Source organism: Rhinichthys klamathensis, unplaced genomic scaffold (assembly GCF_029890125.1).
Source record: "Rhinichthys klamathensis goyatoka isolate OS25496 unplaced genomic scaffold, OSU_Roscu_1.1 h1tg000035l_1, whole genome shotgun sequence".
NCBI classification, from domain to species: domain Eukaryota; kingdom Metazoa; phylum Chordata; class Actinopteri; order Cypriniformes; family Leuciscidae; genus Rhinichthys; species Rhinichthys klamathensis.
In genome coordinates, this window is record NW_026606583.1 from 6,496,898 (window position 1) to 6,516,131 (window position 19,234).

Consider the following 19,234-nt stretch of genomic DNA (forward strand, 5'->3'; position numbering starts at 1 on the left):
TCGTCGAAATCTTACGCACATGGCATCCTTTAGCGTCAATATGAGACGCAGAACCCAAGGCGTCATACAGGTGACGCTTGTCTAAATCCAACGCACATGGGATCGTTTAGCGTCAATATGAGACGCAGATCCCAAGGCGTCATAACCGTACCCTACCCCAGACCTAAACCTACCCATAACAGTGCGTGTTATGTTGACGCTAAAGGATGCCATGTGCGTAAGATTTCGACGAAATGTCATATGGCGTCACCCCTATGACGCCAAAGGATGAGAATGTGTTGGTTATCCTAGCTATGTTAGAAACAAAGAATCATGAAATGAATCATTATTATTTGAATCAATTGACTATTACATTTTTGTACATCTGTTCATTTTGATGGAAGCATTAGAAGTGAAAAAAAGTAATAAATCGATGCTGCATTAATTTCTATCTAGATATTCCAGTTCATCAGCTTCTTGTGTTAAATCCTTTATCTGCTGCTTGGCCTTTCTTTTGAAAAACCCAGACTAGAAGAGAAAAAGAAAAGACATCATTATATTGTGATTTAGATGGCTCATATGTGTGACATTTAAATCGCTTCCTCTGATGCCCCATTTCAAAAGATGACCAGAATAAAAGAAATATCTGGGCTATCAAGGGATATAGACATTTGAAATGTACAAATGAATAAAATAAATGATTGTGGTCAATGTATGAACTATGTATGACTTGTTTGAGGGGAAGAACCTTTAACCCACAAAGCTGCTGTTAAGCATGAACAGGCTGCACAGACCCCCACCCTGCTTTTCACAGTTTCCAAGTACACTGTTGATGTTATCTCACCTCCTATATACTTAGAATTAGGGTGTGCTGCCGCTAGCTAAAACATATCCTGCTGTTATCTTCTGACTAGGGCTGTCAAATGATTAATCACGATTAATCACATCCAAAATAAATTTTTTTTTTTACATAATATATGTGGGTGCACTGTGTATAATTATTTTGTACATATATAAATACACACATGCATGTATATTTAAGAAAAAAATCTTATTTATATATAAAATATTTATATTTATATATAATATAAATTATATATAAATCTATATACAGTATATACATGAAAATATTTCTTAAATATATACAAGCATGTGTGTGTATTTATATATATAAAATAATTATACACAGTGCACCCACATATATTATGTAAAAAAAACCTTTTATTTTGGATGTAATTAATCACGATTAATCATTTGACAGCCCTACTTCTGACATATATACAGGTCCTTCTAAAAAAAATTGCATATTATGATAAAGTTCATTATTTTCCATAATGTAATGATAAAAATTAAACTTTCATATATTTTAGATTCATTGCACACCAACTGAAATATTTCAGATCTTTTATTGTTTTAATACTGATGATTTTGGCATACAGCTCATGAAAACCCCAAATTCCTGTCTCAAAAAATTAGCATATTTCATCCGACCAATAAAATAGGTGTTTTTAATACAAAAAAAACCTTCAAATAATTATGTTCAGTTATGCACTCAATAGTCAATACTTGGTCGGGAATCCTTTTGCAGAAATGACTGCTTCAATCCGGCGTGGCATGGAGGCAATCAGCCTGTGGCACTGCTGAGGTGTTATGGAGGCCCAGGATGCTTCGATAGCGGCCTTAAGCTCATCCAGAGTGTTGGGTCTTGCGTCTCTCAACTTTCTCTTCACAATATCCCACAGATTCTCTATGGGGTTCAGGTCAGGAGAGCTGACAGGCCAATTGAGCACAGTAATACCATGGTCAGTAAACCATTTACCGGTGGTTTTGGCACTGTGAGCAGGTGCCAGGTCGTGCTGAAAAATGAAATCTTCATCTCCATAAAGCTTTTCAGCAGATGGAAGCGTGAAGTGCTCCAAAATCTCCTGATAGCTAGCTGCATTGACCCTGCCCTTGATAAAACACAGTGCACCAACACCAGCAGCTGACATGGCACTCCAGACCATCACTGACTGTGGGTACTTGACACTGGACTTCAGGCATTTTGGCATTTCCTTCTCCCCAGTCTTCCTCCAGACTCTGGCACCTTGATTTCCGAATGACATGCAAAACTGAGCAACAGTCCAGTGCTGCTTCTCTGTAGCCCAGGTCAGGCGCTTCTGCCGCTGTTTCTGGTTCAAAAGTGGCTTGACCTGGGGAATGCGGCACCTGTAGCCTATTTCCTGCACACGCCTGTGCACGGTGGCTCTGGATGTTTCTACTCCAGACTCAGTCCACTGCTTACGCAGGTCCCCCAAGCTCTGGAATCGGTCCTTCTCCACAATCTTCCTCAGGGTCCGGTCACCTCTTCTCGTTGTGTAGCGTTTTTTGCCACACTTTTTCCTTCCCACAGACTTCCCACTGAGGTGCCTTGACACAGCACTCTGGGAACAGCCTATTTGTTCAGAAATGTCTTTCTGTCTTACCCTCTTGCTTGAGGGTGTCAATGATGGCCTTCTGGACAGCAGTCAGGTCGGCAGTCTTACCCATGATTGTGGTTTTGAGTAATGAAACAGGCTGGGAGTTTTTAAAAGCCTCAGGAATCGTTTGCAGGTGTTTAGAGTTAATTAGTTGATTCAGATGATTAGGTTAATAGCTCGTTTAGAGACCCTTTTCATGATATGCTAATTTTTTGAGACAGGAATTTTGGGTTTTCATGAGCTGTAGGCCAAAATCATCAGTATTAAAACAATAAAAGACCTGAAATATTTCAGTTGGTGTGCAATGAATCTAAAATATATGAAAGTTTAATTTTTATCATTACATTATGGAAAACAATGAACTTTATCACAATATGCTAATTTTTTTAGAAGGACCTGTATGCTTGCTGTTAGCTGCAGAAAGTGATTGCTGTTAGCTACCGAAAGTGCTTGCTGTTAGCTACCGAAAGTGTTTGCTGTTATCTGCGGAAAGAAATTGCTGATAGCTACCACCAGTACCGGTGGAAACCTGGCTATAAAAGAAGGAGAGTCAGACGGACTCTTCGCTCTTCCTTGCAACCAACACTCTGACACGCCAGCATTTGTCAGAGGCAAGAAGCTTCAAGCCTAGCTAGTATCTATCTGTTAGTTAGTACTCATTTATGATCTGTAACAAGTATTCCTTTTTCATTTGATTGTTTTAATAAATTTTGTTACATTTATTATAATCATCTGACTGGACCTTGGATCATTGAGTGCTGTTCACTTTCCTTCAACTGAATCAAGAAGATTCTTTCTGGGGAGAACCAACATCAAGGGGTGAGAATTCTTTTGAGATAAGAATAATTCACTGTTGAATTTGATTGATCAAACAGCCTAGCCAAAGAGGCAGCATATAACATGTAAACATATAGAGTGATATATGTACTACAAACTGTTATAGTGTGAACACGGTTGAAGAGTACCGCAAAAGGTAGACTTACAATATAAAGGGGAAATCTATTATCTCTATAATAGAATACGAATTTATATAGACTGATCACCTAACTCTTGAGGACACGACTAAAGGATAGGCTCTTTAGTTACCGCGGGATTATATTGATGTCCTGAACGGATGTCTTATAATTCAGAACGGTATTAATCGTGAAAATCCATCGCAATATATTTTGTTAAAGTTCTCTACTTATGAATTATAAACAGGCTGGTGTATTGCACCTTATAGAGGGTGGCTGTGATGAGTGAGATGATCAACAGTCCTCCAATAACTCCTACAATGACCTCCTTTAGGAGGCTGGGTTCTTCATAGACCTCCACCTGAGTGTTCACCTTCACATGCACACAAAGATTTCATCCAATTAGATGGAATATACAACTCTATCTCTAGTAGACAGTTAAAGTCTGCTATAAATGTCACTAACAGCTGGAGAATTATAACAGGCTTTAGTAAAGTATTCCTTACCTCGCAAACTGGTGCAGAGCTGAGAGAATCAGAGAAGTACGTATATTTGTCCTCATCATAATTCAGAGATGCTGTACTGACCAACTCAAAAGAAGCAGACCTAGCCCCGATCTATAAAAATAATAAATATTGTGAAGATATCTTTTTTCTAACAAAGATTTCAACACCCAGTAACTTCAGATACCTGCTCAATCCATCCAGAGCTCACATTGCTAGAGATATTATAGAACTTCCTTTCATTTCTCATCAGATTCACATCACACCTGAACACTGCACACACCGCCACAGAGCAGTTCTGGCAGAAAGACATATTACAACATGTTTAACAGTGTTGAATTCAAATCAAACAAGTTTAATTTGACAAATTATTTACATTTAAAGTATATCATTTATTCAAAATTTCAAATAAAAAGGTAATAAATAAATGATTAAGTTAAAAATTACTCACAAATACATTTTTCTTTTTGAGCACTTTAAGAAAATCACTAGTGGTGGGTTGTTCATCTTCTTCCCTAAAGCAATCTGGAATCTTTTATATAGAAAAACATATTTGTAACACTTAAAGTGATAGTTCACCCACAAATACTGTTGTCTTCATGCCAATCCAAACTCACAAGACGTTTTTCAATGGAACAAAATTGATTATTTTTGTATTGTCTTCGGCCAAAAAAGTATGTTGTCCAGGTTTGACAGACAATTTTAGTGCATAAATATGTACATTTGGACCACGAAAATATGGACTACAATAATGACAAAGCATTTGCGCTAAAGGTCTTCTTGTTTATTTCTCCTTGATTCATACTTTGCATACGCTTTTACCTTCAACTTATTGTCAGCCCAGATGTTTTCAGCTCCCAGTTTTACAGGTACTCTAATGAAAACTGTTAAATTTAGCTCTCTAAACTCATTCTTCACCTTAGAGACATAAACAGAGGGAGATTTATTGATACAGACAACTGATTTTGTTTCAGTACGGATATGAGGTGAAATAAAGGAAGAAGCATCTTCACCTCCAATATCTGTTTCACTGGTTTTCCCAGATTGTTTTTTCCACTCGTGAAATTTATGTAAATGCTGGAATCCGTATGTCTGTAGGAGAAACACAGAACACAGTAGATGAGGTTATGAATAGAAATGAGAGAAAAGCAAAATGTCAAATGTCAAAAACAGAACTCTAAACATACTACAGCAAAAATAAAAGCACTGACCTCAACAAGGCAACATAGATTGCATGTTTTACACTGATGTTTCTCGTTTTTAATAGTTCACTGTTTTCAGAGTGATTTGTATTTCCACTGGAAATGACAGAACATTTTAGTTTGTGCTACTATGCATGTAAATGAAATTCAAATACATTTGACATAGATTACAATTAGCACTGAACATACTACAGACCACTTGACTATAAAAGTAAAAATGAACACCATACCTGGTAACAGATGCATTGAATGTCACCTTTTGGTCAAAATGACTTTCTTTATTAATACTGTAAATAATGTGAAACACGGCCTGCAACAATGAGGTAAGAAATAATCATTATAAAACTTTTAAAAAACAAAGAGGATGCTTAAAAAAACTTTCCAATGTGTGTCTATATTAGGGTCCAAAAGTCCGCGGTGAGCCAGTGGTTAAAAGTTTAACCAGATAGAATTCAACCCTTGAGTTTCTCAGTCACTCATTAAGGCCACGTTAGCACAGCAACAGAACACAGTTGTCAGTACTGTTTTTGAGTCCTTAATACGGTTCTGGGTAACACTTTAGAATACTGTATCTTACTTACTGCATAACTAATAAGGAATTATTGAAGAACTAGTAGGTAATTCTTCATTAACTACTTCTTCACTGCTGTTAACTAATCAGTATGTAATATAATTTTATGATTGTGTTAAGTAACAGTTAGTTAATCAATAACTAATGAATTCTGTCATACCTCCTGAAGAACTACCATTATATCTATTAATTAAGGTTCAAGAAAAATAACTATGAAGTAACTACTAATGAACAGTCATACACAGTAGTCACTACAATAATCCAGTTTTTTTTTTAGCATTGTAGTGGTGGAAGAAGTACACAAATCAAGTACTTGAGTAAAAGTAAAGATACCCCAATAAAATATTACTCCAGTACACTTATAATTAGGCCATTTTCAAAATTACCTTAGTAAAAGTACAAAGGTAATTAATTTTTAAAGTACTTAAAAAGTAAACAGCATATTATTATACTTAGTTCTTATACATTTTAAACTTATTTTGCACCATTCAAGTTCCGGCAATATCATGGTAGGCCACATTTTACAGTGATTTGGTGATGCAAGAGCGCGGGCATTTGCATCCTCTTCTAGAGAGTTCTCAGCGCCGCCGATTTGGTGCATTTCTTCTGCGAAAAACAGGTTTGTGTACGTTTTATTTAATCTAAAATCATTACTGTGCTGTAAATCATTTTATTTTATGCAAGGCAACATACAAGGACGCGATGTCAGTAAGCCTCTTTTTTGCGTGATGGAAACGCCTGATCCCTTGCATCAAACAAATTATTTTATTCATAAATATAGTAAATCTATTTACATCAGATGTTAAATATGTTCTTAGAGCTGTGCACTGTTTGTTTATGGGCAGTGAAATGCAGGGTGGCGGTCTGAAGTTAAGCAGTTTCCCCGCCGAACACGAGCCCAGCTCCCGCAAGAGATCCAGCAACACTACCGTGGAGACGCGAGAACAGTTGATTACTTGAATTACTTTTAAAGGTTGAACTTTTGATTATAAATGTTTGTTAAACAAGTTTAAATGTAGGCAGTATACATGTTAAAACAAAATATCATCTGAAATAAAGGAAGATATCATGTAGCTTAAACGAGTCATTGTCGTGTATTTTACAAAGGTGATTACGTTAATAGTGTTTTTTTAACAGTAAGTTTTATTTGAGTCAGAAGTATGTGGTAATTCTTTATTAATTACTAATGGGTTCCCTATATTTTCACTTTAGAATACTGTTTCAGGTTATAAGTAATTCCTGAAGAATTATCTAATAATTTTTTATTAATTACCAATAAGTTCCCTATATTTTCACTTTAGAACACCGTTTCAGGTTATCAGTTGCCTAATTCCTGGATAGTTATTTGATAATTCTTTATTAATTACTAATGGGTTCCCTATATTTTCACTTTAGAACTGTTCCATGTTCTAAGTAATTCCTGAAGAATTATCTAATAATTATTTATTAATTACTAATAAATTCCCTATATTTTCACTTTTGAACACTGTTTCAGGTTAAAAGTAGCCTAATTCCTGGATAATTCTTTGATAATTCTTTATTGATTACTAATGAGTTCCCTGTATTTTCACTTTAGAATACTGTTCCAGATTATAAATAATTCCTGGTGAATTATCTAATAATTATTTATTAATTACTAATAAGTTCCCTATATTTTCAGTTCGCCTCAGTTGTTGCCTAAAATACATGAATTTACTCAATGGCATTCTATGCTGAGGAAAACAGACACACACAGTACTGTATACAAAATATAAAAACTAATCTGAGGTTAGTTTTGTATGACTGTTCATTAGTTACTACTTAGTTATTTTTCTTGAACCTTAATTAGTAGATAATTAATGGTCTTCAGGAGGTATGCCAGAATTCATTAGTTATTGATTAACTAACTGTAACTTAACACAATCATAAAATTCTATTACATACTGATTAGTTAACACATCTTCCTTAGTAGTTAACAGCAGTGAATAAGTAGTTAATGAAGAATTACCTACTAGTTCTTTGATAATTCCTTATTAGTTATGCAGTAAGTAAGATACAGTATTCTAAAGTGTTACCCGGTTCTGTTCACTCACAGTTCAGGTTATTTATGGGAGTGACAACCACATTCTATAACAGAACTCACATCTGTACATTTTCAGGACCACATTATTGGAAAACCCGAACTGTGTGAACGGAACCAGACAGGACGACTTTGTCTGTCACGTCATACAGTACGAGAGAGCCGTTCTGCGCTGCACAAACGCATCTCTACATTGTGTTGTGGGTTTTTATGTGTGGTTACACTTTCGGTAACATACAGTGACAGCTGTTTGTGTGTTTGTTCACATAGATTTCAACTCACAGAAGTGTTTCCTCCAAATAGAGGGTTGTTGACTCGACAGATGGTCTCCCCTGCTGAAACTCCTTGCATGCCATCTAAAGAACGGCAATCCACTCTGCCCTGCTCAAACAGAAAAAAAAATGGGTTTCTTGATCATATAGTGTAGCAGCCTACTGTATAATATTTTATTTAGGCTCTGGCATCCCTGTAACCCTAAATTGGACAGGGAGTTTGAAAGATGGATAGATATTCCTCAAAGAAAATCATGCACTTTAACTACTAAACTTGTAAAACAATTAACTTGCTGTTTTTAACCCCATGCCATGAACATCGTCCTGCCTTACCACTCGAGGCATAATTCTCCTGTAGGAAAGTCCAAAGGGGTAGCTGAGGGTGAAGAGAGTATTGTATGAGTTTTCTCCTCTGTTCTCTACAAACACGGTCACGTTGAGCTCCTGCATTATCCCAACCTCTATGTTTGTAGATCTAAATGACAGAAACAGAGGAGACGCAGAGTTAAACTGCACCAATTTTAGGGCAGAGACTACACGACCATCCGCCAATTGCTGGTGGGTGGAGCATTAAAGAATTATGTTTGATGACAGTTAAATTAACTTGTGGCTTCACCATTAACTTACCCATCAAAGCTGAAGTCCACTTTGAGGTTGTCAACACAAAGGTTGTCTGATCCACAGTTTATCTCATAATTTAACTGTAATATGAGGTTAGAATAAAAATAAGAATTTTTAGGGCCCAAGCCCAAAGGGCGAAGGCCCTATTGTTTTCCTTAGGATTATTTATTATTATTAGGGCCCAAGCCTTGAAAAGGCGAAGGCCCTATTGTTTTCCTTAGGATTATTAGGGCCCAAGCCCAAAGGGCGAAGGCCCTATTGTTTTCCTTAGGATTATTTATTATTCTTCTTATTATTTTTCTGCTACCTTTTGGACACTTTTGGAGGCCTTAACATGCTCAAAAACTCCTGAAACTTTGCACACATGTCAGAACCCGCGGCCATCAGGGCCGGGCTGAAGATGGTACCCGGGCGTGGCAGGGGGGCTCGACAGCGCCCCCTGGAACGGGGTCCGAAAACATGGTCCATAAATCAAACACGCTTGCATGTAATAATTTGAAACTTGGTACACATGTAGATCTCCTCGTTTCATATATACTTCACACTCTTACTTTTTACCCCAGCCCAACAGGAAGTCGGCTATTTAGGGTTGTTGGTAAAACACACGCAATGGAATGTGAAATACTCCTCCTAGAGAATTCAAACAAACGGCACGAAACTCGGTCAGCATGAAGTCAAGACATTGAGGATGAAAGTTTGCGAGGGGATTTTTGATATCTCGAACGGTTTGGCCGTGGCGAGGAAACAAAATTATGGCGAGAAACGTGAAACAGGAAGTGTGTCATAACTACTGCATACATTAACTGATCTTGATGAAACTTCAACAGTGTGTTCGTTGTAAGAGCCCGATCACATGGATGTGACTATTGTGAGTCAAAGTTATAGCGCCACCAACTGGCAGCAGGAAGTGTGTCACTTCCTAAATGCTTTGAAATCACCCTCTTATTTTTACCCGATTTGCTTCAAACTTTATGTGTATAATGTAAACACACGGCAGATGTAGACCTGTGAAAGGATTATTGATATCTTAGATACTGTTGCCGTGGCAACACATCAAACTTTAATATTCTTGTTTGATGCTTTTGAGACTCTTAGCATGCTTGAAATTGCATGAAACTCGACAGACACAGGTATGCATATGGTTCAGATCAAGCCGGACAACTTTCTAATTAACTGTCATTAGCTCAGACCAAGAGGAAGTTAGATATTTTGGTTTGAATGTGGATGTTTCTGAGAATTTTCTCTCCCTCTCCCTCTGACAGAGAGAATGCACCCTGCCATTCGTGTGTGTCTGTGTCTGTGTCTGTGTGGGGAGGGGGGGAGGGGCTCTTTTAGTTTAAACACAAAATTATACATAGGGCCATACTGCCCTCTTGTGTCCAAAATTATATTTATATATACATTATACATATATTTGGTATGTGACTGAGGACCGAGAGCTTTTAAATACGGGACATTGATAATGGCCACGTGCAGAGCGCTCGAGGGAATTCCTATGGAAGTAGGAATGAACTAAAAAACGTTCGCTCTGTTCTGCTCGCTCGTCGCCATGGACGCGCACCATTATGAATGCCAGTGCAGCCGCATACTTTTTAGTGTCACTTTAAAATTAGTGCAATAACGGGGCCGATTGCTTGAATTGTGAGTTCAATAGTCTATTATTTTTCACGGAAAACACAACAACAAAAGAGTACAATGATAGATTCGCTTAAATAGGGGCTTTTACATAAAATAGCCTATTCCGTCATCATCTTTTCAGTCAGCTCTTCACTCTCGTGATTAATGAAATTTGACTCCTGTTGCTGATATTTGCTGCAACTTTCGTTCCGCTCACAATTTAGTAAGCAAACACGCTTCAAATGTGTTTTTATTTTATTTTTGTGTATATATATGTGTGTGTATATATATGTGTGTATATATATATATATATATATATATATATATATAGCTTATGTTTCAAATATGAGTTAATTAACAATCGTTGGAAAGAATGATACTTTTAATATCACTAAACCGTCATTAGGTGTCGCCAGGCGACCGTCTTAATGAGCGAGTCATTGATTCATTCGTTCAAACGATTCGTTCGAACGGCTGAGTCATTCATGAATGAGACAGATTATGGATTGGTCGTTGAATCTTTGAGTCAACCGATTCGTTCAAAATGCTGAATCATTCAGTAATGAGAACGCGTTGCTGTGAGATGCTCGATGGTTCTGCTGTGATCTTTGTTTAACTATTTTCGCTGCTGAAACAGAAAAAAAAGTCAATATTGCATCTAAAATGTAAGTGATTTGACGTGTGTGTGTGTGTGTGTGTGTGTGTGTGTGTGTGTGTGTGTGTGTGTGTGTGTGTGTGTGTGTGTGTGTGTGTGTGTGTGTGTGTGTGTGTGTGTGTGTGTGTGATTGTGTCTGTTACAGTGATTGTTTAACCCTTGTTAAAGTTTAGGCCTTGTCTTTTTGGATATATATCTTTTTATATAAAAAAAAATAGCATACAACCCATGTATTTTAAATGTATTGTTTGCTTTAAATTACATTGAGATTTGTATGTTTGGTAATTGAACCTGAATGAATTATAAATGAATGTGCTATATTTCAGATCATATATTTGTTTTCCTTAAAATTTGAACTAACACTAACTTTATTCTCATCTGAATGATAGATTATTTATTTCTGTATAAAATAAAAACACATTTGATTTTTCTTTTTTAATCAATGTAGAATGTGTAACTGAAAAAATAAACAGATTAGGGCTCTGATCGAGGACAATAATGTCAAAAAAAGAATCAGGGCATGTCTCATATCTTTCTAAAATGTAATTATACACCATTTATTTTTATATAAAATTATACAAATATTAGAACTAAACCCATTTTATTCCTTTTTTTCAATTTAAGAATTATTTTTAAGTTTAAAAACAGCCAGAATGGTTGTTTAGTCAAAAATAATAATAATCCAAATCATATATAGTGCTATACTGCCCTCTTGTGTTCAAAATCAGGTAGGCCTATTGAATTTATATATATTTATATATTAGGGATGTTACTATGGGAATATTTTCCCACCGGTTAATCAACGTGTGATTGTGTAAACCAATTGTGTAAACCTCCCGCTGGGGGGTTTAAAAACACTAACTTGAAAGCGAAAGTATAATATGGACGTCCGCACGGACATTGAAATGGTGGCGCTCGAATGAATTCCTATGGAAGTAGAAATTAACTAAACGTTCGCTCTGTTCTGCTCGCTCGTCGCCATGGACGCGCACCTTTATGAATGCCAGTGCAGCCGCATACTTTTTAGTGTCACTAAAATTAGTGCAATTTCGGGGGCCGATTGCTTGAATTGTGAGTTCAATAGTCTATTATTTTTCACGGAAAACACAACAATAAAAGAGTACAATGACAGATTCGCTTAAATAGGCGTTTTTACATAAAATAGCCTATTCCGTCATCATCTTTTCAGTCAGCTCTTCACTCTCGTGATGAATGAAATTTGACTCCTGTTGCTGATATTTGCTGCAACTTTCGTTCAGCTCACAATTTAGTAAGCAAACACATTTCAAATGTGTTTTTATTTTATTTTTGTGTATGTCTGTGTATATGTATGTATATATATAAATATAGCTTATGTTTCAAATATGAGTTAATTAACAATCGTTGGAAAGAATGATACTTTTAAACATAACACTAAACCGTCATTAGGTGTCGCCAGGCGACCGTCTTAATGAGCGAGTCATTGATTCATTCGTTTGAACGACTGAGTCATTCATGAATGAGATAGATGTTTATGGATTGATTGGTCATTGAATCTTTGAGTCAACCGATTCGTTCAAAATGCTGAATCATTCAGTAATGAGAACGCGTTGCTGTGAGATGCGCGATGGTTCTGCTGTGATCTTTGTTTAACTATTTTCGCTGCTGAAACAGAAAAAAAGTCAATATTGCATGTAAAATGTAAGTGATTTGACTTGTGTGTGTGTGTGTGTGTGTGATTGTGTGTGTGATTGTGTCTGTTACAGTGATAAGAGTTTAACCCTTGTTAAACTTTAGGCCTTGTCTTTTTGGATATATATCTTTTTATATTAAAAAATAGTCATACAACCCATATATTTTAAATGTATTGTTTGCTTTAAATTACATTAAGATTGTATGTTTGGTAATTGAACCTGAATGAATTTTAAATGAATGTGCTATATTTCAGATCATATATTTGTTTTCCTTAAAATTTGAACTAACACTAACTTTATTCTCATCTGAATGATAGATTATTTATTTCTGTATAAAATAAAAACACATTTGATTTTTCTTTTTTAATCAATGTAGAATGTGTAACTGAAAAAATAAACAGATTAGGGCTCTGTTTGATGACAAGAAATGAAAACCAATGCGATATGATGAATGTCCAAAAGATGGCTCCCACAGACTGTTTTTAAATAGGATTGTTTGATATTTTTTGCTTTTAAACTGTGTGTGTGTGTGTGTGTGTAAGAGATTTTGGTTGGGAGAGAGTTGTAGTTTACAGTTTGACAAGAGTTTATAGCTTGACAAAAGCACAATGTTGTGTTTTATTGCAAGTGTACACAAATATAAGTAAACACTTTGCAGTTTGAATAATGTCCTGTATGAACAAAAGGACGGAGTATGTTTTTATGTCTACATTGTTCAATTACGCCACACACACACACAAACACACACACACACACACACACACACACACACACACACACACACACACACACACACACACACACACACACACACACACACACACACACACACACACACACAAACACTATTTTTCTAATCAGATCAGGCAAGTAATATTCTGTCTTGTCTCTTAAAAAAACAATATATATATATTTATGTATATATATATATATATATATATATATATATATGTGTGTGTGTGTGTGTGTGTGTTTGTGTGTGTATATATATAAATATAGCTGCGAGCAGCGATGAAAGGGCCAAAGCCGGCGGCACCGCCACCCCGGTTATAGCGCCACCAACTGGCAGCAGGAAGTCTGTCACTTTCAAAAAGCTTTGAAATCACCTGATTGCTTCAAACTTCACTACTATGATGTAAACACACGGCAGATGTAGACCTGGATGTAGACCTGACCTTTCAGAAGGTTGCTCTCGCATACTTTGTGGTTGATATGTGCCCTCAATGCACACTTTTGCAGAGCCCACACTGATACAAGCTCTACAGCAAACTTCTTTTCGACAGTCAAAGCAGGGTTACGTTTTTGCACGTCGTGCACAATAACCCTAAAGGCACCAGGGTGGCGGTGCCACCGGCTTTATATATATATATATAAATATAGCTGCGAGCAGCGATGAAGGGCCAAAGCCGGTGGTACCGCCACCCCGGTGCCTTTAGGTAACTAAAGGCACCGGGGTTGCGGTGCCACCGGCTTGGGCCCGTAATCGCTGCTCGCAGCTATATTTTTTTTTTTTTTTTTTTTTTTTCTCCTCTTTTATTTTTCTTACGACTATTCGGGCACTTTTGGGGCTCTTAACGTGCACGAAAACTCTTGAAACTTTGCACGCGGGTCAGAACCCGCGGCCATCAGGGTCGGGGTGAAGATGGTACCCGGGCGTGGCAGGGGGGCTCGACAGCGCCCCCTGGAACGGGGTCCGAAAACTTGGTCCATAAATCAAACACGCTTGTATGTAAGAATATGAAACTCGGTACACATATAGATCTCATCGGTTCATATATACTTCATGCTCTTACTTTTTACCCCAGCCCAACAGGAAGTCGGCTATTTAGGGTTGTTTGTAAAACGCATGCAATGGAATTTAAAGTACTTCTCCTAGAGAATTCAAAGAAATGCCACGAAACTCGGTCAGCATGAAGTCAAGACATTGAGGATGAAAAATTGCGAGGGGATTTTTGATATCTCGAACGGTTTGGCCGTGGCGAGGAAACGAAATTATGGCGAGAAACGTGAAACAGGAAGTGTGTTATAACTTCTGCATACATTAACTGATCTTGATGAAACTTCAGCAGTGTGTTCGCTGTAAGAGGCCGATCACATGGATGTGACTATTGTGAGTCAAAGTTATAGCGCCACCAACTGGCAGCAGGAAGTGTGTCACTTTCAAAATGCTTCGAAATCACCCTCTTATTTTAACCCAATTTGCTTCAAACTTCAGCTGTATAATGTAAACATACGCCAGATGTAGACCTGTGAATGGATTCTTGATATCTTTGATACTGTTGCCGTGGCAACACATCAAACTTTAAAATTCTTTTTTGATGCTTTTGAGACTCTTAGCATGCTTGAAATTGCATGAAACTCGACAGACATGTCACATATATTAGCCAGTAGACATGTGCAAAGTTTCAGGAACGGGCGTGGTGCAGGGACTCAGTAGCGCCACCTTTTGACAAAAGTGAGAGGGTTAGTTTCATAGTTTTACCTGCAATCTTAAAACTCGGTAGGCATTTTGTTCAGATCAAGCCGGACAACTTTCTAATTTACAGATTTTGGTTCCGAACAACAGGAAGTCAGATATTTTGGTTTGAATGGGATGTTTTGGAGTAATCTCTGTCCCTCTCTCCCTCTCTCTGCATACCTCTGTGTCTGTGGGGGGAGGGCGATGTGTCTGTTTGAGTGACAAAGCTTTTAATTATTGTTGATCAAGGTTTCGGGGGCTTTTGGGGCCCTTAACATCCTCTAAAACTCTTGAAACTTTGCACACGGGTCAGAACCCGTGGCCATCAGGGCCGGACTGAAGCTGGTACCCGGGCGTGGCAGGGCGGACCGACAGCGCCCCCTGGACTGGGATTCGAACACTTGTCCATAAATCAAAGACACTTGCATGTAATAATATGAAACTCGGTACACTTATAGATCTCATTGGGTTGAACAACTTTCGTGCTCTAAGTTTTACGACATCCCAACAGGAAGCCGGCTATCATGGTTTGTTTGGAAACGCATACCCCTGAAATTCTATTTAATTCTCCTTGGGAATTGATCGGATTTCAAGCAAACTCGGTCAGCATGACGTCAAGACATTGATGATGCTAAATTCCGGAGGGATTTTTGATATCTCGAACGGTTTGGCCGTGGCGAGGAAATTAATTTTATGACTAAAAAAGGACACATAAAGTGTGTTATAACTTTGCTCGTTTTACCTACAGTTACAAAACTTGCCACGCATATTTTTCTCATCAAGCCAATCGACTTTCTAATTTAAAGTCATTAGCTCAGAGCAACAGAAAGTCAGATATTGTAGTTTGAATGGATTTCTTGTCCCCCTGCCATTCTGTTTGTGTGTGTGTGTGTGTGTGTCTGTGTGGGGAGGGGGGGGAGGGGGGGGAGGGGGGGGGGGGGGGGGGGGGCGGGGCTCTTTGAGTGATAGTTTAGTTTAAACACCAACTCATACATAGGGTCATACTGCCCACTTTGCACACGGGTCAGAACCCGTGGCCATCAGGGCCGGGCTGAAGCTGGTACCCGGGCGTGGCAGGGGGGCTCGACAGTGCCCCCTGGAACGGGGTCCGAAAACTTGGTCCATAAATCAAACACGCTTGAATGTAATAATATGAAACTCGGTACACATATAGATCTCATCGATTCATATATCCTTTGTACTTTTACTTTTTACCCCAGCCCAACAGGAAGTCGGCTATTATGGTTTGTTTGGAAGCGTATGCCCCTGGAATTCGATATACTCCTCCTAGAGAATTCAACCAATCGCCACGAAACTCGGTCAGCATGAAGTCAAGACATTGAGGATGAAAAGTTGCCAGGGGATTTTTGATATCTCGAACGGTTTGGTCGTGGCGAGGAAACGAATTTATGGCGAATAAAGGAAACAGGAAGTGTGTTATAACTTCTGCATACATTAACTGATCTTGATGAAACTTCAGCAGTGTGTTCGCTGTAAGAGCCCGATCACATGGATGTGACTATTGTGAGTCAAAGTTATAGCGCCACCAACTGGCAGCAGGAAGTGTGTCACTTCCTAAAGGCTTTGAAATCACCCTCTTATTTTTACCCAATTTGCTTCAAACTTTATGTGTATAATGTAGACACACGGCAGATGTAGACCTGAGAAAGGATTATTGATATCTTAGATACTGTTGCCGTGGCAACGCATCAAACTTTATTATTCTTTGTTGATGCTTTTGAGACTCTTAACATACTTGAAATTGCATGAAACCCGACAGACACATCACATTTATTAGACAGTAGACATGTGCAGAGTTTCAGAAACGGGCATGGTGAGAGCAATTAGAGAATAATGTTTAAGTTTAAAAACAGCCAGAATGGTTGTTTAGTCAAAAAATTTTTTTTTCCAAATCATACATAGTGTTATACTGCCCTCTTGTGTTCAAAATCAGGTAAAAAGCGAAAGTAAAATAAGGACGTCTGCACAATTCATTAATAATGGTGCAGAGTAGAGTGAGCTTTTTCAATTAATTCCTATGGAAGTAGGAATGAACTAAACAACGTTCGCTCTGTTCTGCTCGTCCCTCACCGTGGGCGCGCAGAGTTATGAATGCCCGTGCAGCCGTGAGCATTTTAGTTTCATTTTAAAATTAGCGCCATTTCGGGGGACGTATTACTTTAATTTATTTAACAAAAACACAATGTTGTGTTTTATTGCGAGTGTACACAAATATAAGTAAACACTTTGACGTTTGAATGATGTCCTGTATGAAGAAAATGACGGAGTATGTTTCACTGTTCAATCGCGCTGAGCCACCCAGACCCCCACACACACACTGACACACACACACACACAAACACACACACACACACACACACACACAATAATAAAACATTCAACCTAACATATACAAATTACACTGCTATGTTGAAATAGTCAGTAGTACAATTTGTATCATTCACAGTAAGCACCGCTCCACTGTGATTTTTCCAAGCACATTTTTGCACAAGTGAAGAGGATGATTTTTTCCGTCGATATTGGAACGTGAGTGAAGTACAAAGCCTGTAATAAAGAATAGTTTAGCATCCAAATACATCGCAAATGTTGCAACATTTAGATTCTAAAGAGAGATTTACGTGAGCCTAACACCACTTACTTTTACTTTTGTTTTAAATTATTTCGTTTTGGCTTTATTATAGTTATTTTTTTATTCGTGTTCTGTTCTGAATATCATTAAATTTAAAGGATTTGTTGTGGAATATTTTGAGTGTATAATCAAATAACACTAATCCGTCACTAGGTGTCGCCAGGCGACCGTCTTAATGAGCGGGTGCTGAAACAGAAAAAAGTCAATATTGCATATAAAATGTAAGTGATTTGACTTGTGTGTGTGTCTGTGTCTGTGTCTGTGTGTGTGTGTGTGTGTGTGTGTGTGTGTGTGTGTGTGTGTGTGTGTGTGTATGATTGTGTCTGTTACAGTGATTGTTTAACCCTTGTTAAAGTTTAGGCCTTGTCTTTTTGGATATATATCTTTTTATATAAAAAAAATAGGCATACAACCCATATATTTTAAATGTATTGTTTAGGCCTTGTCTTTTTGGATATATATCTTTTTATATAAAAAAAATAGGCATACAACCCATATATTTTAAATGTATTGTTTTCTTTAAATTACATTAAGATTTGTATGTTTGGTAATTGAACCTGAATGAATTTTAAATGAATGTGCTATATTTCAGAGTTTTCCTTAAAATTTGAACTAACACTAACTTTATTCTCATCTGAATGATAGATTATTTATTTCTGTATAAAATAAAAAAGAGATTTTGGTTGGGTGACAGTTGTAGTTTACAGTTTGACAAAAGCACAATGTTGTGTTTTATTGCGATTGTTCACAAATATAAGTAAACACTTTACAGTTTGAATAATGTCCTGTATGGACAAAAGGACGGAGTATGTTTTTATGTCTACATTGTTCAATCACGTTTCACACACACACACACACACACACACACACACACACACACACACACACACACACACACACACACACACACACACACACACACACACACACACACACACACACACACACACACACACACACACACACACACACAAACTTTTTTTCTAATCAGATCAGGCAAGTAATATTCTGTCTTGGCACAATTGATTTAACTTTCATAACTTATTTCATGTGTCCATTAAGTCCATGAGACCGTAGGGTGTCTCATTTTTCATTTTAGGTTTCAGAAGGTTGCTCACGCATATGATATGTGCCCTCAATGCACACTTTTGCAGAGCCCACACCACACTTCATATAACTTTCAAACTTGTGTACTTATTTCATGTGTCCATTATGTCCATGAGACCGTAGGGTGTCTCATTTTTCATTTTAGGTTTCAGAAGGTTGCTCACGCATACTTTGTGGTTGATATGTGCCCTCAATGCACACTTTTGCAGAGCCCACACCAATGCAAGCTTTACAGCACACATCTCAAAGGTCAAAGCGGAGTTACGATATTGCCCGTCATGCACAGTAACCCTAAAGGCACCGGGGTGGCGGTGCCACCGGCTTGTTTATATATATATATATATATATATATATATAAAGGCACCGGGGTGGCGGTGCCACCGGCTTGTTTATATATATATACATATATATATATAAATATAGCTGCGAGCAGCGATTACGGGCCAAAGCCGGCG

At 37.6% G+C, this 19,234-nt stretch overlaps 1 protein-coding gene across 1 annotated transcript in view; it reads right to left on the reverse strand.

Annotated features, from left to right (window-relative positions):
* Positions 1-294: 294 nt before the first annotated feature.
* LOC130080441 (integrin alpha-X-like) overlaps positions 295-19,234 on the reverse strand; it is a 41,417-nt gene continuing 22,477 nt past the window's right edge. Inside the window, exons 20-32 of the mRNA XM_056245787.1 lie at positions 8,626-8,699; positions 8,332-8,473; positions 8,005-8,107; positions 5,828-5,850; positions 5,327-5,406; positions 5,106-5,192; positions 4,908-4,986; positions 4,717-4,812; positions 4,346-4,426; positions 4,082-4,192; positions 3,898-4,008; positions 3,654-3,764; positions 295-507 (exon numbers count right to left, since the gene is read on the reverse strand). Coding sequence (XP_056101762.1) covers positions 421-507; positions 3,654-3,764; positions 3,898-4,008; positions 4,082-4,192; positions 4,346-4,426; positions 4,717-4,812; positions 4,908-4,986; positions 5,106-5,192; positions 5,327-5,406; positions 5,828-5,850; positions 8,005-8,107; positions 8,332-8,473; positions 8,626-8,699 — 1,185 coding nt within the window. The 3' untranslated portion in view covers positions 295-420. The remainder of the gene's footprint in view (positions 508-3,653; positions 3,765-3,897; positions 4,009-4,081; positions 4,193-4,345; positions 4,427-4,716; positions 4,813-4,907; positions 4,987-5,105; positions 5,193-5,326; positions 5,407-5,827; positions 5,851-8,004; positions 8,108-8,331; positions 8,474-8,625; positions 8,700-19,234) is intronic.